Raw genomic sequence first — 21,834 nt, 5'->3', positions numbered from 1 at the left:
CATTCTCTCAAGAATTAAGTTCTGGTGATAAAAGTAGCAATGTTTCCTATGACACAGCAAAGGACAGATATCTAAAAAGACTAATTTGGATAGACAGGGAATTCACCTACTAATTCAACAAGCATTTATCATGTGCCAGCTCTGAACCAGGTACTATGCTAGGCACCAGATTTAGGGTTTTTAATCTGATGTACATATTCTAGAAGCAAGAACAGATTAATGAAAATGAATATAAAAGAGCTTCAAGATATTATAAGAATAAATGACATCAAGAACTCGATAAAGTCCAGATTAAACAGAAATTTACAAGATCTTTTTTAATTAGGGGCAAAAGGAAAATATCAGACTGTGACTTAGGATAACTGGTAAGGCAATAAGAGATGACTGAATGAAGGAAGAGCTCAACTCAACTCTTGCTTTGCTTCTGTTTTCTCTACCAAAGACAATGATATTCAGGTAGAAGGTATGGGAGAAATGGCTAGCAGGGAATTAGAAACTCAAGACAGTAAAAGGAAGAAGAGATGGTAAAAGAACAAAGAATTGAATGCAATGAGTTCAAGTTACCAACCCAGATGAACTACATTTGACATGGAGTAGAGCTATTTATGAGGCAATGAGATGGTGCATCAGATAGAGCATCAGGCCTAAAGTCAGAAAGATATGAATTTAAATCCGGCTTCAGAAAGTTACTAGCTATAACTCTGAGCAAGTCACTTCACCCTATTTGCCTAAGTTCTTCATCTGTAAAATGAGGACGCACTGGAAAAGGAAATGGCAAATCACTCCAGTATCTCTGCCAAGAAATCCCCCTGGAAAAAATTCAAGGGATCATGTGGAGTCAAATACAATTGCTCAACAAGATATATTTATATTGAATTGCTATCAGTGATCTTTGAAAAATCAGAGAAAAGAGGAAAGAGAGGGCAAGACTAGAGATACACAAATGTTCTTATATGTAAAATAGAAGAAAAAAGGTCTATCATTCAAACTGTGAAGTCAGTAATCCTGATGTCAATTCCTGGCAGCATTCCCAAATGTATCATGAAAAGGATGATTTGTGACAATTTAAAAAGGGAAGTGGTAATCACCAAGAGTTAACAATGTCATACAAAATATCATTTGCCTTTTTTTGAAAGGTTTCCTAGATCAGTGGAATAACACAGACATATCTGACAAAGTCTGGCATTCTACTTTTGTGGGAAATATGAAGAAATGTGGATTAAATAAGAATACAGTTAGCTAGATTCGCAACTGGTTAAATAATCAAACCCACTGTAATTAACGAACTGATATCAACTTAGAAAGAGGTTTACAGTTAAACATCCCAAAAATGGGTCCTTGATCATGTTGTTAAAAATTTTTATCCACAACTTGGACAAAAGCACAGAGATGGTTATCAAATTTGTGTATAACAAAAGTACAGAACTGATGCTGAGTGAAATGAGCAGGACCAGGAGATCATTATATACTTCAACAACAATACTATATGATGACCAGTTCTGATGGACCAGGCCATCCTCAGCAACGAGGTCAACCAAATCATTTCCAATGGAACAGTAAAGAACTGAACCAGCTATGCCCAGAAAAAGAACTCTGGGAGATGACTAAAAACCATTACATTGAATTCCCAATCCCTATATTTATGCACACATGCATTTTTGATTTCCTTCACAAGCTAATTGTACAATATTTCAGAGTCTGATTCTTTTTGTACAGCAAAATAACGTTTTGATCATGTATACTTATTGTGTATCTAATTTATATTTTAATGTATTTAACATCTACTGGTCATCCTGTCATCTGGGGGAGGGGGGTGGGGGGGTAAGAGGTAAAAAATTGGAACAAGAGGTTTGGCAATTGTTAATGCTGTAAAGTTACCCATGCATATATCCTGTAAATAAAAGGCTATTAAATAAAAATAAATTAATTAATTAATTTAAAAAGTACAAAGGATCATATGTATGTTTCTGTACAGAAAAATCTTCACATGTTTTATTGATAAACTGGGTCTAATGAGCTGAACTTTAGTAGAGGTAAATGTGAAGTCATATACTTGGGAATCTGAGAGATAGAGTTGTACACTATTTCATGTGAAAAAACATCTGGGGGTTTCAGTGTACCATGAACTCAATAGAAGACAATAATAGTGTGGCAGCTAAAAATGCAAGTCCTTTCTTAGACTAGATTAAAATCTATCCAATACTCTATCCCCAGTGAGAGCAAATATGAAGCAATAAGTTCAATTCTAGGTACTGCATTTTAAGAAGAACATTTACAACTGGAAACCTAGAAAGGTAATGGAGATTCATATGCATGCCATTTCAAGGTCAGTAAAAGCAATTTGGAATGCTTACTCTAGAATAAGACTTAAGAGCGGACATAAGAGCTGTTTGCAAGTATCCAGAGTGCTGTTATATGGGGGCGGGGGAAAGAACTTGATTCATTTTGCAAAATTAGATTTTGTTAGGACACAGAAAGCAAAGCTTTGAGTAGAAGTATTGGATAGAAATTGCAAAAAGGCAGATTTTGATTCAACATGAGGAAAAACTTCCTAAGGATTAGAATTGTCCAAAAGATGGAAATGGATTGCCTTGGGAGTTAGAGAAGTAGGAATAACTGTAAATCTTCAAGCATAAACTGGATGAATAATTGGGATGTTGAAAAGAATCCTATTCAAAACCAGGCTGAACAGATGACTTCTTCAGCTCCTTCCAATTTGTATTTTATGATCATGTAACAATGAGAGCTTAATAAATATTTTAACAATAATAAAAAAAGAAGGAAATCCTCTAGCAGAAGATTAATGGCTAAAATTGTCTAGGTATAAAAGAAAGGAAGCAGAATCGAAGCTAGGAAATTCTAACACCTGGAAGAATGAAGTTTAAGTCTGCAGTCAGTTTAAGAACACTGAAATGTTATCTTTATTGAAAAAGATAGACATACAGTCAAGACATGTACCACTGAATTAGAAGGGCCTTTGATATCATCTAATCCAGTTCCCTTCTGAGGAAACAGAAGCTCAGACACCTGAAGGACTTGTTCATTCACTCTATGGACTGACAGTATGGTCTCAGCTCCCAATTCAGGGCCTAAATAAAAATAAATGATACCTTCTTATGTCTCTAAAAAGATTCAATAAGCATACAACATAGAGAATTAACTTTGTGGCCGCTAGCAATTCCTTTCACAGCAAGGCCTTTCTTCCTTTGCACATTAAATAAGAATTATTTTCTGTATCAAGAGTCAGAATCTATTATGTCATCTTTATGAAAAATTGAAGCAGAGGAGACTGATGGGACATTATCTACAAAGGAGAGACTATGGCCTAGGCCCAGAAAGCAGAATTAAACAATACAACATATCACCCTGATTGAAATTACTCTAGAAATTAAGAGAAAATAAGTACTAAAACATCATAAAGAAAAACTGAACAATTTAAGAATCTCAATATATTTTTAAGGTTATAATAATAATACTTGTTTTTACCCAAAAAGAAATCATGAAAGGATCCTGTGGAATCAGATTATAAAGGGGTTTTTACTGTAGTTACCCTAGGCCAACAAAATCAAATGTACCATAAGTACAGTAGAAAACCCCAATGTTAATGTGAGCAATATTGCAAAGCAAATGAGGAATTTTCACCAAGTCATGAATCCTGAGGCATGCCAGTAAGAGACGATAAAGCAAGAAATGTAGGAAAAATGAAAAGACCAAAGTCATAGCATCACAGAATTTGTAATTGTCAGGGATCTAAAACTCATCCTAGTCCAAACACTTTATTATACAGATGAAGGGAAGTCGACAGAGACCAAATATCTTTTCCAAAGTCACACAGGTAGTAAATAGTTCAGGCAGGACCCCAAACTCACACCCACTAATTCCACATTCTTTCCCACATACACTTTCACACTCTCTCTGTCACATACACATATACACTTTTTTTTTTTTTTTTTTTTTTTTAGAAAAAAAGGCAAATTCTCCAGTTGATAAATGGTCAAAGGATATGAACAATTTTCAGTTGAAGAAATTAAAACCATTTCTAGACCTATAAAAATGTTTTAAATCACTACTGATCAGAGAAATGCAAAAATTAAAACTCTGAGATACCACTATACACCTCTCAGATTGGCTAAGATGACAGGAAAAGATGATGATAAACTTTGGAGGGGATATGGAAAACTAAGACACTAATACATTGTTGATGGAGTTGTGAAATGATCCAATTATTCTGGAGAGCAATATGGAATTATGCCCAAAACTGTGCCTTTGATCCAGCATTGTTTCTACTGGGCCTATCCCAAAAAGATTATAAAAAAGGACCCACGCATGAAAAATTATTTATATTAGCTTTTTTTGAAATGGCAAGGAACTGGAAACTAAGTGGATATCTATCAGTTGGGAAATGGCTGAATAAGTTATGATATATGAATATTATAGACTATTATTGTTCTATAAGAAATGATCAGCAGGATGATTTCAGGGAGGCCTGGAAAAACTTATATGAACTGATGCTAAGTGAAGTGAGAAGAACCAAAAGAACATTGTACACGAAAAGATTACGTGATGATCAATTCTGAAAGATGTGGCTCTTCAATAATGAGGTGATTCAGACCAATTTCAATAACTTGTGATGGAGAGAGCCATCTGCATCCTGAAAGAGAACTGCTGGAGCTGAATGTGGATCACAACATAGTTTTTTCACCTTTTTTGTTATTGTTTGCTTGCTTTTTTTTTCCTTTTTGATCTATTTTTCTTGTGCAGCATGATAAAATGTGGAAATACATATAGAAGAATTTACATGTTCTACATATATTGGATTACTTGCTGTCTAAGAGAAGGGATAAGAGAAGAGAGGGAGAAAGATTTGGATCATAAGATTTGGCAAGGGTGAATGTTGAAAACTATTTCTGCATGTATTTTGAAAATAAAAAGCTATTATTTAAAAAAGAAAAAGACAAGATGAATTTAAGCATTAACATTTTCACAGTTAAGATTAGGTCTAAAGGGTTATTCTTATTTCTACCAAAACCTTTTTGAGTATAGAATTCGTGGATTTTATGTTGAGCCCCTAATTGGATATTGTATGGGAAAGGATGTAGTGGGAAGAAGAAGATTGTTACTTGGGGAAGAGATGAAATGTAAGAATCAGAACCTTGGATTTGAAGGTCCCGATTCAAATCCCACATTTACTTGCTACTCATAGGATCCTGAACAAGTACCTCAACCTTTGGGAGCATCAGTATCCTTATTTATAAAATGAAAAGGTTGAGCCAGATAACCTCTCATATTTTTTTCAGCTCTAAATTCTATAATCCTATTAGAGAGACATTCTGAGATATCCAAAATCATAGGGTCTATAACTAGTAACAGTACTAGTTAATATCCATTTTCTAGTTTCTAAATTCTAAAACATAATACCAGCTTCTAATAACTTTCATCCCTCTCTTTCCTGGGGCATGCCTGATTCCTAGATGTCCCAAATCTCCAAAATAAGAATAAGAGAAATATAAGAAAATAAGAGAAAGAAGAAGAAAGAAGAAGAATTAACAACAGTACTAACAGTGGAATCTATACTCAAGGACTCACACACCTGCTGCTGACGTGCACCAACTCCTTCTGGATAAAGGTGACAATGTGAATGGAGATATCCACTGGCCATTCGGAGATTCTTCACCGTAATCACAGATCCATATGCCAGGTCTTAAAAAGTAGGAAGAAAGGTGATATGTGATACATTTCTAATATATACATAGCTTTTTTCCCAAACCACAAAAAAACTAGCTTTCCCTAGTAGGGAATTTCTTTTTGTTCTCATAACAGTTTTCCCAATGTCATAACCTAGTGCAAGCCAAGTAAATCACACATGTGCAGCTTCACTAACAATAGAAAAGTCACTAGTAGAGTCTCACTTAATCCTCTATCCATGATGACTAAAAGTGACTGACCTGATTTAAAAAAAAAAATCTACAATCTTCCTCTGGGCCAAGACATATGATAATCAAGTAGAGAAGGCAAATGTATATGCAGAGAAGGCAAGTTTCACTATTAATTATACACCCATTTCAGTTCTAAATCTATAGTTCTAATCCTCAAGGAATTCATTTTGCAAAGAAAGAAGACAAGGCTTACTCAGATGGTAATTCTGAAGTTGGTTTTGTTTCTTCTGAACCATATAATAGTATAACATCATGTCATAGAACCAATATATAGACTACTTCTAGGACAGTCTCTAGGAGAGACTCTCAGGTAAAAATAAAAATTAAAAAAAGGCAAGATAAGAGAAACTTAATGAATCTGATACAACATGCTCTTCTCTGCCTTAAATTTACCTCACATGATGAGAGAAAAAACAAACCTTAAACCTATACATTTGAGCTCATTCCTTTCTACTGTTCCCTCTACCTAATTTCTCTAATTTTCTCCTTTCTGACATCTTTTCTGACTCTTTCCCTTTTGTCTGAAGATAAATTCAGATCTCTACTAAGTCTAAAATCAAAACAGCCTTCACCTGCCCCTTGTTCTTCCTTCTACCTTAATATTCCAATTTGTTACTGGGAAAACATCTTCACAGTTAAAGGGTCTGATAAAGGCCTCATTTCCAAAATATATAGAGAATTGACTCCAATTTATAAGAAACCAAGCCATTTTCCAATTGACAAATGGTCAAAGGATATGAACAATTTTCAGAGGATGAAATTGAAACTATTATCACTCATATGAAAGAGTGTTCCAAATCATTATCAATCAGAGAAATGCAAATTAAGACAACTCTGAGATACCACTACACAACTGTCAGATTGGCTAAGATGACAGGAAAAAACAATAATGATTATTGGAGGGGATACAGGAAAACTGGGACATTGATGCATTGTTGGTGGAGTTGTGAACGAATCCAACCATTCTGGAGAGCAATCTGGAATTATGCCCAAAAAGTTATCAAACTGTGCATAGCCTTTGACCCAGCAGTGCTACTACTGGGCTTATACCCCAAGGAGATACTAAAGAAGGGAAAGGGACCTGTATGTGCCAAAATGTTTGTGGCAGCCCTGTTTATAGTGGCTAGAAACTGGAAAATGAATAGATGCCCATCAATTGGAGAATGGTTGGGTAAATTGTGGTATATGAATGTTATGGAATATTATTGTTCTGTAAGAAATGACCAGCAGGATGAATACAGAGAGGCTTGGAGAGACTTACATGAACTAATGCTAAGTGAAATGAGCAGAACCAAGAGATCATTATATATGTTAACAACAATACTGTTATGAAGATGTATTCTGATGAAAGTGGACTTCTTTGACAAAGAGACCTAATTCAGTTTGAATTGATCAATGATGGACAGAAGCAGCTACACCCAAAGAAAGAACACTGGGAAATGAATGTAAACTGTTTGCATTTTTGTTTTTCTTCCCTGGTTACTTTTACCTTCTGAATCCAATTCTCCATGTGCAACAAGAAAACTGTTTAGTTCTGCACACATATATTGTATCTAGGATATACTACAACATATTCAACATATATAGGACTGCTTGCCATTTAGGGGAGGGGGTGGAGGGAGGGAGGGGAAAAATCGGAACAGGAGTGCAAGGGATAATGTTGTAAAAAAAATTACCCTGGCATGGGTTTTGTCAATAAAAAGTTATTATAATAAAAAAAATATATATATATATATATTCCAATTTGTTCCTGACAGCAAGATTCTGTCTAACAAGAACAGTCTATTCTGGCTGCCTCTATTTTCTTACCACTTATCTATGCTTTAAATTTCTGCAAGTCACATTTACTACTCCAGTGAAAGTGGTACCTTAAAGATCATCAAAGATTTATTTGCCTTGTCTCAGTTCTCCCTCCTATCAGACTAACTGAAGTACACCAACATTTGACTTAACTGTTCATCCCCTCCACTGATTTGAAACTTACATTGATGACATTAAGGTTAGTGTGAGGAAGGGAAAAGCCATTTTCTAGTCTGAAAAATCTTACCATTGAAGAAGTCTTCTGAGTTTTCCTCTACTCCTCTACTCAACTTAATCCTTTAAATAATCAGAACCATCCTCTCTATCCACCCCCACCAACATCCCTGAAATCTATGATAGGTAGGTCAATCTGACATAAAATAAACTTTTCCAGTCCAACTCCTAGGAATTTCCACTACTGACCTACTTGGACAGTGCATAGTTTGTGAGAAGTCCTATTTAAGGACCAAAGCATGCTCACGTTCTGGAATGGAAGCATTGTGAAGGTTGTTCCCTAACAGCCGAGACTGGAAGGCAGAACTAAAAAAGCCATCACCAGGGCCACTGGAAGAAAAAAAACAGATATAATTGCCTTAAGACATAAGGGGATGTTAGAGACTGATTTTTAATAGCACCAGGAATCATTCCACTTAGCAGTTTAAAAGAAATACATATAAGAGAGCTATGACTTTCCCTCCCTACTAAAAAAGACATTTGATTCAGGTGAAAGACCATGCTGGTTTGTTTGTGTACAAAGAGATCACCATTTCCCTTCTGGCCACATTACTGACCTTTCTTGATCCCAGGGATAACACAGGGAACAAGACAGAAAAATCTACTTTGCTTCAGACCCCTCTTCCCATTCACACCAAGACGCCTGCCATACTGTTCTCTAACCAGAGGATCTTCTATCTCAAATAATAATAAATCCATGAATGGGGGCTTTCAAGACAAGTTTAGAGGCAAGACAGAAAGGGGGCATTCGAAAGTACCTTTTATTCAATACCAGGAAGTGAACTGCAAATATGGCAGTATAGAGAATAAGAGGAAACACAATGAGGCACAAGATCCGAGCTGCCAAATGTTTTCCCAGTGTTACCTGCAAAACAAAGGTTAATGTAATTGATGAAATCCATACCATGTAAAGAAGACCTCACCAAGAAAAAATATACAGGTCATCCCAATATTCTCATCAATATATCCAGGGTGTTAATGCAAGGAGTTAAATAGAAGGTGGCTCCTAAAGGGGATTAGTTTTTTTATTTGTTTTTATGAAATTATGAAATTAACAACTACTTGTGTTTACGAAAACACAGTTTGCTCACCATTGTAAGATTAAGGTCTCCCAGCAGCTGCCAAAGGTCTGAAACTGTATTCAATCCTACATGGAGGACAATAAAGAGGCCAACAAATTTGACCCCTAAAGCACCAGCAAGACTGATTCCTGTCAAACTGAGCCAGAACCACCAAGAGACAGAGAAGGGCCTGAAAAACCAAAAGAAATTGTTCCCTTATAGCAAAATATAATTGGGGGGGATGGGGATACACAAGTTTCCTCCCCTATAACATAAGAGGTTAGACTTATTGTCATTTTTCAGTTGTGACTAATTTCATGACCCTATTTGGGATTTTCTAGGCAAAAATATTGGAGCAGTCCGTCTTTTCCTTCTCCAGCTCATTTTATAAATGAGGAAACTGAGGCAAACAGGTCTAAGTGACTTGCCTAGGGTCACCCACCTAAGTGTCAGAGGCCATACTTTAACTCGGAAAGATGAATTTCCCTGACTCCAGGTCCAGCACTCTATCAAGTGTGCCACTTAGCTGTCCTAAAGGTTAAACTGTTCCTTCCAGCTCTAAAAATCCTTTAATTTCTATAAAAATGCAGTATTTTCTGGAGCATAAAAAAGATATACTATATTCTATGAGTTCAACTGAAATATATTTTTTATCAATGACCACTCAGAATCAAAAAGAAAATTCAGGAAAATCATTTGGAGATAGAATATCTGAAAAATTTAAAGAGACCAAAGCAGATTGATACAAATTTATTCAGTTGATTAGCTTTATTGGTTTGAAAGTGAGTGGAATAAAAATTGCTTCTTAATAATGAACCTAAAAACCTAGGTACTGATCTTTTTTTGTCCTGAATAAAATGGACAATTAAGCTCCTTCTGTTGTACCACATCTGAGAAGAACATTAGAATTTTAGATGAGTTCGAGAATTGTCCAAGTCCCTCAAGAATTTTTGCAATACTGTGAACATCTCAAGTTCAAACCACATTTACTGCATGGAATTAAATGTTTTCAAACATTTATCATGTTGTTTCCTTTGGGATGGGAAAGGATCCAGCCACTAAGAACAGAGATGTAAAGCTTTCAACTCATGCATTTTTCTTGATGATGGAACTGTCAAAGAATAAAATAGCCAAACATCTTATAACCCCATCCCTCCAAAGAGCAATTCACTTACCTATCTGCACAGGAGTTATACTTAACCATGCTCAGCATTGCAGCCATGATAAAGAACATGAGGATGGGATCCAGAAGTATGTACTGTGACAAAGTAAGGCAGCCGGTATCTGAAAAACAGTTCAACCTCTTCAGGAAAAGTAGATCAAATTCAGAGATGAGTCTGAGGGCCAAAACACCTGAATGCTGATTAGTCAATCAATAATAATTTATCAAGCATCTACTACATAGTAGTAGCCTAACACGTTAGGCTCTTTGCTAGGGACTGAGGATACAAAGACAAAAGTGAAAAAATTAGTGATGAGGCTGAAATTCCAGAAAATCCAAAAGACAAAGCTATTTTCCTTAAATTTAATTCACTTTGCGCTTAATTGTATATAAACATTTGGAATGGAAAGACAAAAATAAGAGAAAATAACTTTTATCCATGAAAGTTCTGTGAAGTGCAATTCTCACCACAAGCCTGTGAAGTAGGTGCTGTAAGCATCATTGTCTTCATTTTACAGATGTGGAAATGGAGGCTCAGAGGTCACACAATCAGTAGGCATCCAAACTATATTTGGGTTTTTGTTTTTTTTTGGTACATTCAGATGCCTCCTGGGACCAGTTCCAGCCCTAATACATGGTGCCGATCAGTGTGCCCCAACACCTTCCTACTCCACATGAAACCAGGGCCATAAGGTATAAAGGTATAAACACGCCCACTCTGTGATCCAGGTACAACAAAAGATCTCATTTCAACAAATGGATGTTTCAGGCATTGGAAATACTCCGTCACTTACTGCCAGTGGGTGCTCATTACCACTAAAAAAATCTGCGATTTCCTCAAATTAAAAACAGAATTTTGCAGGGCCCTCCCAGCAGAGGCGTGAAGCATCTGACCTTACCCTGCCCACTCCAATCCATCTGCAGCTCAATTGCCAAAGGGTTTTTCCTAAAGCCCAGATATGAACATGTCAATCCCTCTCTATTCAATAAATTCCAACGGCTCCCTATTCCTCTCAGGACCAAACTTAAAATCTTCTTTCTGACATTTAGTGACCTGGATCCTTATTACCTTTTCCTAGGCAGCTCAGTGGTCCAGTGGAGAGAATACATCAGGAAGACCTGAGTTCAAATCCAATCTCAGACATTCACTAGTAATATGACTAGGTAAGTCACTTAACCTCTGTCTGTCTCAGTTTCCTCAATTGTAAAATGGGGATAATAATATCATGTACCTCTCAGGGTTGTAAGAATCAAATAAGATAATATTTGCAAAGCATTTAGCACCCTGACACATAGCAGGTGCTCAATAAATGCTTGTTCCCTTCCCTTTTCCAATATTCTTAACAGTCATTCCTTTCTACACAATCTAGCATCTAATTATATTGGCCTACTTGCTGATGCTCCTAGAACAGAACAGTTCAGCTCTTGACTCCCCAATCGTCTTGTACAAGCCAGCCCCCATTCTGGCCACATTCTCTCTCCTTACCTCTGACTTCCAGGTCCCTTGGCTTCATTTAGCACTCAATTCACTTCCTATCTTCTGGAAGCAGCCTTTCCCAATTCATCCCACCATAAGATCCTCCTATCTGAGATTACTGACTATTTACTTGTATTTGTCTCCATCACTGGAATGGGAGTTACTTGAGGACAAAGACTGTCTTTTTCATTTCTTACATTTTGCATGGCATGAGAAGTACTTAATAAATGACTACTGACTGACTGACTTTGGGTCAAGAGAAAGGAATTGTTTTTTAATAAATAAAGGAGAAACTCACCACCTCTCTACTATGTCTACTATGAACCTGGAAGTCTTCAGAATCATGATCTTTTTTGTATAAAAAAAAGCTGCTAGAATTAGAAGATCATGAACAGGTAAAGACCATTCTATTAAATAAATGTCTATGATAAAAGTCTGACATGAAAAATTTGATTGATACAAATTTGATACAAATTTCTACATTGATTGGAATTGATACAAATCTCTAAGATAATCCATCTCTTTATAGACATTTTGTCAAAAGATATGAATATTTTAAAAGAGAAGAAATATGAACTACCTACCATCTAAAAAACTAAATCATTAATAATCAGAAAAATTCAAAATCACAAAATAAGGAATACTTCAAGTCTAAAGTGTCATTTAACACTCGTTAAATTGGAAGGATAGGAAAATTCAATGTTGAAGGGGCTGTGGAGAAATAAGGACACTGAGTCATCACTGGTGGAGATGATAAAAGGTCCAACCACAATTTGGAATTATGTTTTTAAAAAAATGTAATAAGTGATTCATACCCTTTGACTTAGAAGTCCAATGCTTGGTTTATACCTTCAATAAGGTTGACAAGAGCAAGAAAAGATATTACGTACAAAAATTTTCACAGAAGTATCATTATAAGTAACTAGGAACAAAATATTACCCAATAATTGAAGCACAGCAGAACAAATTTTGATATATTAAGGAAAGGTACTATTTTTGTGCTATAAGGAACAATGAATATAAAAATAAAGAAACAGAGGTAGACTTGTATGAAGTGATAAAGGGGAGAAGAAAGCAAAACCAAAAACCCAATACACATAATGACTACAATGATATAAACAAATTCAACACTAAAAAAAAAAAAAAAAAAAAAAAAAAAAAAAAAAAAAAAAAAAAAAAAAAAAAAAAAAAAAAAAAATCAATAATTTTTTTTAAAAAGACAACGCTAAAAGGTAAGAAAATGTAGTTCAAAGGCAACTATGTTGGTGTCAAATGATTAAAATTAAAAGGGATGTTTTTTCTTTATTTTTAATAAATCAATAAGCCACAAAAATGCAAATTGTATGCATAATTATCACTGCAATTATTCTATTAGATAATTGTTTTCAAAAAATGTATTTTGTGGGAGGATTGAATGTTTGTTAGGTAGTATCTATTATCCCAAAACAAAATGTCTAACAAATTTGCCAGCTAGAAAAAAAAAAATGTTTATTTCCAATCCTATTCTAACACTCAGTTACTTCTAAAGCCATTTCAAAATATAATCAGCCAATGTGTTCTTATGGCAGAACAAACTGATCTTCATATTGGCAGATCTACAAAAATATAGTCCTTTTAATTTGAAGGAGCAACTTACCAAAGGTAAACAAAGCAGCAGTTAGCAAGGCTGCTGGCCGGGACTTAGATAGCTCTAGCACAGTGAGGTAGGCAAAAGGAATCAACCAGGAGCCCAGGAAAGCACACAACTGCAAGATGAGAGCAAAAGTGAGGAGAAATAAGGCATCAATTGCTAGTATAATACAAAGTATTAATAACTAATATTATTTCCCCATAAAACATTGTGAGATAGGTACTCCAAATATCACATACCACTTTTAGAGATAATGAGCCAGAGGGTCAGAGAAATAATTGTTCCAGGGTCATATAATTGCTAAATATGGGGACTAATTCAAATCCAGTCCTCTCCTACACCACACTCCCTCTCACATTTGGTTCTCTGATATTTATGTCTTAGTAAAACTTCTCTGGTCAGCACCAGAAACTTTGGAGGTCTGCCTTCTTTTCCATCTGGACGGGAAGCAGGTCATATAATAATGTAGTGAAGAGTAAAATCAGTAAATTAATATGTATTTACAGAGTACCTACTCTGGGCACATCACTGTCCAATGAACTGAAAAAAAGCACTGAACCAGGGGTCAGAAGAGTCCAGTGGTGCTCTACTCCTGACTGGATGCGTTAAATGGGTTCCCAGTTTTCCCCATCAATGACTTGAGGATGTGTAGAGGTCATGATAGCATCTTTTCTGAGGTTCCCCAATGTCACAAGGTCTCAAAAAATTCATGTCCCTCTGCCACTCCAAAAAAAAAAAAAAAAAAACTCAAAACCTTTCATTTCCAGTACACACATCAAGGTTTTAAAGCATTCACACTAGTCCTCTCACACCAGCCCAAAGGAGTGCACAAGTTTCAGAGAATGACTGCTTTAAATATCTGCGAATGCATTTAGTTTCCACTTTTCTCCTCCCAAAATAAACATTTCTCTAAAGGAAAAGTCTATTTCAGAAAATGGAACATTAGGACACTAGGGCAATCACTCTTGCAATATATACTTTAGTTTGAAAATCAATCTATCAATAAACATTGTCTAAAGGGAGCAGCTAGGTGGCGCCATGGTGCAGCAAGCACTGGGCTTGGAGTCAGGAAGACTCGGCTCTCTGAGTTCAAATCCACTCTCAGACACTTACTAGCTGGATGACCCTGGACAAATCACTTTACCCTGTGTGCCTCAGTTTCCTCATCTGTAAAATTATCTGAAGAAGGAAACAGCAAATCCTTTCACTATCTTTGCCAAGGAAATTCTAAATGAGGTCACAAAGAATTAGACATGACTGAACAATAACAAAGTGCCTTCTATAGTGCTAAGTGCTAGAAATAAGTAAAAATATTTAGTATTCTTACTTACAAGACCCATTCTTCTCACCAAATATAACTTTCTGTTCTGTGTGGCATTTAATTAACACAATACAGAAACTAAAAATTGGATTTTAAAAAAGATTCCCAAAAGCAAGGGATTGTCTCTGTTGTTTTATACAGTATATAAGAGCACATACATGAAAATTAGCCCAGAGCAGGGAAGACAAAAGAATTAAATACACTATTCAGTATCTCTAATGCGTTTTAAAATCCTCAAGGAAAAGGATTTTTATAAATGCAATTGAAGCATACACCCAGATTCAGAAAAAACCTTGCATGTCATTTAGTAAAGCCCATTTTTGAAGCCTAAATCCCATCTACAATATTCCTAATATTGTCATAGAGGCTCTATTTGTACTCTTCCAGAGTGGGGAACTCGCCATCTAAAGACAGGACACTCCCTCTTTGGAAAGTTCTAATTCTTAATACTTAGCCCAAATCTACCTCCTTCTCATTTCTACTCATTAGTTTTACTTCCACCATCTAGGACCATATAAAACAGCCTTCCATATCAAAGTTTTTCAAATATTTGAAGTTCCTGTTGTCCTTGAATGAGTATAGGTTTCAGAGACAGATGAAGCTTAAATCATTTGTGTTTCATTAACCAACAAAACCTTACCCCTCTCATCCCAATATAATTATGATGTTTGTATTTGTCCCCAGGCTTCTGGAAAGGAAAGGTGCCATCATAACCACTCAGGTAACCAGCAAGTCCTATGAGCATCTGTTGAGGGGGGAAAAGTACAATTAAAAAGGAAAGAGAGATTTAAGGTAGCAAAATTCACTCTTGTCTTCCCAAGCCTTTCCCATCAAACTCCATTCCAGCTGCATCCACTGTTTTAGAGCTCCCTCTGCTCACAGATCTAATTAGTAATACCATCTTTTCATGCAGCTTTTGTAAAGCAAAGGGCTTTTTGTCTGGAAAGTACACTGCATGAAACAAAAATTCTCTGTGACTAGGAAATGGGAAAGGGGCTGGGGCTTTCAGAGTTGGATTGAGTTCTTAGGACCTATAAAGACCACCCATTTGAAAGATGCGAGAGGGAAATGAAAAATGAGAAAATTTGATGAGCAAGGACAATGAGTAGCTTCTCATTCAGCCTTAGTTCATTTGTTGTGAAATCAGGAATGTTCACTGGGGGAAGGAAAACCTTCACATTCTATTTCTGCCTAAACATTCCTTCCAGATTGGTCCTATGAGAGGGAAGGATTCTGAAATATGGGGGGTGGGGGGGGGAGTGGAGAGAAGAGGCAGAAAGCAGGAGAGAAGAAGCTGAGGAAACTAGGTAGAAGAAAAAAGAAGGTAAATGCAGAGGACACATGACAAAGAAAAAGAAAAGTAGCTCATTGAAAAGAAATACTTAATTCTTTGTTATAAGAGATCACTCTCTAAGGAAAAAGATAAATTTGGAAAATAAGGTAATAGTAAAGAAAAAAAAGCTATCGATTTAAAAAATATATTTACGAAACTAAACAAAAGCCCTCATAAATTCAATATTCCAAAATAATTATTCCTGAAAATTGAAAAATTAAAAAAGATGACTTCTCAGACCTAAGCAAATTAACTACAAATTGGAATTGGGAATTATAAATTCTTAAGAGATCAGAGAATCATAGAATTTACAGCTGAAAGAAGTCAGAAATCATGTAATCTAAACTACTTTTATTAGAAATAAAGGAAATTGTATCCCCTCATGTTAAAAACAAGAAACTTGAGACCCAGAGAGCACAGGTAGACTAAAATAAACCAGGACTGAATCCAAGACCTCTGTCTACATGTCTAATCAGTGTCCTGCTTACCATACCACATTGTTTATTCTGTTTTAAGATTATAGGATTTAGAGTTGAAAAGGCCATTAGAGGGCATCAGCCTCTTCTACCGATTTTTACATCTCTGTAATGGATAATGTAAAATTCTCCTTTATAGACATACTCTTTGTGGAATTATCCAGAAAGCAGCTAAAGTATCAGAACCTATCAGGAACATCTATAATAGACCCAAAAATAAAAAAAGCCACGTAACTATTCAGTCCAACAAAGTACCTAGGGCACAAAACACTGGAAATAGAGTACAGAGTAATAATTAGCTGCTTTAAAAACAACTCCTTCAACCATACTGGAGAGCAATTTTGAACTATGCCACAGCTATAAAACTGTTTATCCCTTTTATCCAGTTATATCAATACTAAGTCTGTATCCTTAAGAGTTCATAAAAAGGGGAAAGAATACAAGAATGTACAAGAATATTTATTGCAACTCTTTTTGTGATGGCAAAGAATTGGAAATGGAGAAGATGTCCATCAATAAGGGAATGGTTGAATAACTTATAGTATATGAATGTAACGGAATACTATAGTTCTAAAAGAAACGATGAGCAGGGAGATTTCAGAAAAACCTGAAGAGATTTACATGAACTGATGGTGAGTGAAGTGACAAGAATTAGGAGAATATTGTACATAGCAACAGCAAGATTATGTGATCAACTATGACAGATTTAACCCTACCCATAGTAATGCAATGATCCAAGACAATTACACAAGACTTGAGATGAAAAATGCTATCCACAAAAGGAGAAAGAATATAGTCTGAATGCAGACTGAAACATACTATTTTCATTTTGTTTTATTTTTTTTCTTGTGATTTTCCCCTCTTATTCTGAGTCTTCTTTCACAATACAATTATGGAAATGTTTAACAGATTGTGTATGTATAATCTGTATCAGATTGCTTACTGTCTTGGGAACAGAGGATGGAAAAAAATGGAGAGAAAAATTTGGAGCTCAAAATCTTACAAAAATGGATGTTAAAAACTATCTTTACATATAATTGGAAAAAAGTAAAATATTATTAAATGGAGGAAAAAAAAACAACTCCTGGAAATATTTCCAGAGCATATATTTCTCAGAATGTTTTATCCAGAACACAAGAATTCTTGTTTTTCAGAAGTAACTGTAAGAAATTTGGCAGATTAAAAAATAGACTAGTTGATCAATGGAATAGGTTAGGTTCAAAGAACAAAACAGTCAATAACTTTAATAATCCAGTGTTTGACAAACCCAAAGACCCCAGCTTTGGGGATAAGAATTCACTGTTTAACAAAAACTGCTGGGAAAATTGGAAATTAGTATGGCAGAAACTAGGCATTGACCCACACCTAACACTGTATACCAAGATAAGGTCAAAATGGGTTCATGACCTAGGCATAAAGAATGAGATTATAAATAAATTAGAAGAACATAGGATAGTTTACCTCTCAGACTTGTGGAAGAGGAAGGAATTTATGACTAAAGAAGAACTAGAGACCATTATTGATCACAAAATAGAAAATTTTGATTATATCAAATTGAAAAGTTTTTGTACAAACAAAACTAATGCAGGCAAGATTAGAAGGGAAGCAATAAACTGGGAAAACATTTCTACAGTCAAAGGTTCTGAAAAAGACCTCATTTCAAAAATATATAGAGAATTGACTCTAGTTTATAAGAAATCAAGCCATTCTCCAATTGATAAATGGTCAAAGGATGTTAACAGGCAATTCCCAGACAAAGAAATTGAAACTATTTCTAGCCATATGAAAAGGTGCTCCAAGTTATTATTAATCAGAGAAATTCAAATTAAGACAACTCTGAGATACCACTACATACCTGTCAGACTGGCTAGAATGACAGGGAAAGATAATGACAAATGTTGGAGGGGATGTGGGAAAACTGGGACACTGATACATTGTTGGTGGAATTGTGAATACATCCAGCCATTCTGGAGAGTGATTTGGAACTATGTCCAAAAAGTTATCAAATTGTGCATACGCTTTGATCCAGCAGTGTCACTACAGGGCTTATACCCCAAAGAGATACTAAAGAAGGGAAAGAGACCTGTATGAGCAAAAATGTTTGTGGCAGCCCTGTTTGTAGTGGCCAGAAACTGGAAACTGAGTAGATGCTCATCAATTGGAGAACAGCTGAATAAATTGTGGTATATGAATATTATGGAATATTATTGTTCTGTAAGAAATGACCAGAGGGATGATTTCAGAAAGGCCTGGAGAGACTTACATGAACTGATGCTGAGTGAAACGAGAAGGGCCAGGAGATCATTATATACTTCAACAACAATACTATATGATGATCAATTCTGATAGACATGGCTCTCTTCAACAATGAGATGAACCAAATCAGTTCCAATAGAGCAGTAATGAATTGAACCAGCTGCACCCAGCAAAAGAACTCTGGGAAATGAATATGAACCACTTCATAGAATTCCCAATCCCTCTATTTTTGTCTGCCTGCATTTTTTAATTTCCTTCACAAGCTAATTGTACATTATTTTAAAGTCCAATTCTTTTTGTACAGCAAAATAACTGTATGGACATGTATACATATATTGTATTTAACTTATACTTTAACATATTTTACATGTATTGGTCCTATCTGCCATCTGGGGGAGAGGATGGGGGGAAAAGGGGAAAAATTGGAAGAAAAGGTTTTGCAATTGTCAATGCTGAAAAATTACCCATACATATATCTTGTAAATAAAAAGCTATAATAAAAAAAGGGAGGGGGGGAGAAGTTTGGCAGATGCTTGCCACAAAAGTATTATCCATTGTTACAAAGAAAATACAGGGAGAATGTAATAAAGGAGGAATTTCCTATAGGTGGCAAAGTATTCTACATGCTGCAGTTTACAAAAGACATTTTTCTGACTGCAGCAAGCCCCAGGACATTTCAAAGCCTTCTAAATGTTGATCCGTTTAAAAAGGCAAAGCCCAACAAGCAACAAAAGAAAAAAAGGAATGGAAGAGAGATGCCTACTGTCCACCCTGATAGTCAAGTGGATGGATTGCTCATCACACATTGATTGATCCTTCAGGGACCTTATATATCTAGACAATGAAAAGAGCCCAGGATTGACTGGAGGAAAAGTGTCAGCTAGATTGCATTTATAATCTTATATAGCACCCCTAGTGACTCCAAGCATCTTCCTAAAATAAACACACATCCTTTTAATACCAATAAGTTTTAGTGAAGCTTTAGTGTTTTAGTGAAGTTTTAGTGAAGCAAATCATGAAATAGTACAATCTCCAAAGAATAACAATGGTGGGCTGACCAAAGAGTAATGGAGAGACATGTGATAGGAGATCACATTACATTACCATGGACAAAATTCATACAAAAATGCACTATAAAGTCATCAGTGAAATGCATGACCTGAAAATGGACATGGGCTGGTCATAAAGCAAGAGCAAGGTAAGACTGATGCAGAATCTATGTGTTATATGGATACTCAAATAATGTCAAGGGACCTTTAGGAAGGTCATAAGACACTAAATAGACACCACTGCCACCCTCCAACCAAAGGATTTATGGGACCAGAAAAGATTACATAAGATGGGAAGGTGTGGATAAGAGAAACACAAAATATTGGGAGTGCTCATGGATTCATTGAGGTTAATTCTGAAGAGAAAAAAAAAAAAAAACTTTGAAAAGGTATTTAGATCTAAATAGCAGTTTAAGGGCTAAGATGCTATCTGAATCTGAAAGATTTTGCAGCAAGAGATTCCAAGGTGCAATAAATTCAGTATTTACTTTGTATCCAGGTGTGTCTATTCCTCTGCTAAGTGCTACAGGGGATTTAAAAGAAATATAGGTGGAATAGTTTACGTTCCTACTGTTGCATTACAAAAGTTTCTAATAAAATCAGGAACTCTGAATTTATTATTTCTCTAGAAACAGTGTCCTAAACAGTAGCTGCCTGAATTTTAGGTCCCTGGGAATAGAATACAAGGGGAAAAAAATTTTTTTTGTCTTCTCCCTTCTTAAAAGTAATTACAGATAGCTATAAATACCAAGAACTTTTGAGCTTGATGCAAACTCTCAAAATCATACCTTCAGTTGAGGGCAACATAATCTTTGACTTCTCTAGGGTTAGGAGAAGTCAAGGGAAGAGCATACCCAAGTCTGCCACCACCTGGCAACTTTCTATTTTATTCTAAATGGTCATCTGTAGTTTCTTGCAGCAGTCGGAAGTGCAAGCAGATAAGCCAGCCCCACTATAGTTATAGTCCTGTTTAAAACAAAATTTTGAAAGTATATCTTTGACAATATCCCACCTCCTCTAGCCTTCTACTTTCAGGATTACACCACCACTACCATGTTCCTCTATGCCCTTCATCAAATGAGATACTACTTATAACAAGTTTAGCACCATACCTGGCACACAGTAGATATTTAATAATTGTTCCCTTTCCTCTTAGTCCTCTCCCATACTGTTCTAAAGTCTACACTTTTTGCCATAATCCTAATCCAAAGTAGTACACTTATTCAAATTTACCTTCACTTTCCCTCTACCCAAATCAAAACTTCCATTATTTCAATATAGGCTAGCAACTGGGAAAAGAAAATCTGACAACTAATTTACACAAATATGTAAATAACAGGTAAACCCTTAGCCTAAATCCTTAGCCCTCACATACTTGTTTGCAATTTTATAAACAGATTTGTGGAAAACCGAATGATTCTCCAGATGGCAAAATTTTAGGGTAGTAGGACAAAGTGAATGAAGAAAAAATACCAGGGTTGTGTGTGGGGAATATATTTTGAGTAGGAAGAGTACTATCTTGGCAAGTTAACTTTGATTCAAGGTGAAACCCCAAATTAAGCTGAAGCATTTCACAATTTTTTCCCCCTTTTTCTACTTTAAAAAGCAGGAAAAAAAACCCAACCCACAGATTCTCAGAAAGAAAATTTTGCTTGATATAATGCCTGGGAATTACAGATCAGAGTGGCAGTAAGGAAAGAGGTTGGAGGGGCATGGAGATGACAAGAGGGCTTTCCCAGCTCACTGTTTGTAATTTGAAGACTACCGTATGTGACATGATACCTACCCCAGATAGCCAACCAACCATGCAATTAATTGAAGAAACTTCACAGCCCACACAGCAAAAAATCAGAGTTCCTCACCTTTCCCAGAGGTGGGTGAATATCAAAGAAAAAGGTACGATTTATATAGTAACTTCCCATTTTTCCAAAATGAGTTTCATCCCAACTGAAGCAAAAAGAAAAGAAAAAAGGCGACTTAGTAGTAATAGCAAACTATCCAACTCCTGCAATTATACCTTTAAATAAGCTATGTATAAATCATGTCACTGATCAAAGAAAGTATGGATGGTTCTACTTGTCAGCTCTCTTACTTCCTCT

General features: G+C 35.7%; 1 protein-coding gene across 2 annotated transcripts in view; it reads right to left on the bottom strand.

The window, feature by feature from the left end:
• POMT2 (protein O-mannosyltransferase 2) overlaps positions 1-21,834 on the bottom strand; it is a 43,062-nt gene that overhangs the window by 19,654 nt on the left and 1,574 nt on the right. For both annotated transcript variants that reach the window (XM_031952447.1, XM_031952448.1), the window contains exons 2-9: positions 21,598-21,682; positions 15,262-15,366; positions 13,307-13,415; positions 10,207-10,315; positions 9,062-9,221; positions 8,729-8,835; positions 8,218-8,300; positions 5,591-5,700 (exon numbers count right to left, since the gene is read on the bottom strand). In XM_031952447.1, the coding sequence (XP_031808307.1) occupies positions 5,591-5,700; positions 8,218-8,300; positions 8,729-8,835; positions 9,062-9,221; positions 10,207-10,315; positions 13,307-13,415; positions 15,262-15,366; positions 21,598-21,682 (868 nt within the window). The remainder of the gene's footprint in view (positions 1-5,590; positions 5,701-8,217; positions 8,301-8,728; positions 8,836-9,061; positions 9,222-10,206; positions 10,316-13,306; positions 13,416-15,261; positions 15,367-21,597; positions 21,683-21,834) is intronic.

The sequence above is a fragment of the Sarcophilus harrisii genome, chromosome 2 (assembly GCF_902635505.1).
Source record: "Sarcophilus harrisii chromosome 2, mSarHar1.11, whole genome shotgun sequence".
Classification (NCBI taxonomy): Eukaryota; Metazoa; Chordata; class Mammalia; order Dasyuromorphia; family Dasyuridae; genus Sarcophilus; species Sarcophilus harrisii.
Note: the sequence above shows the minus strand (reverse complement) of the source record. Positions and strands in the feature narration are given on the sequence as shown.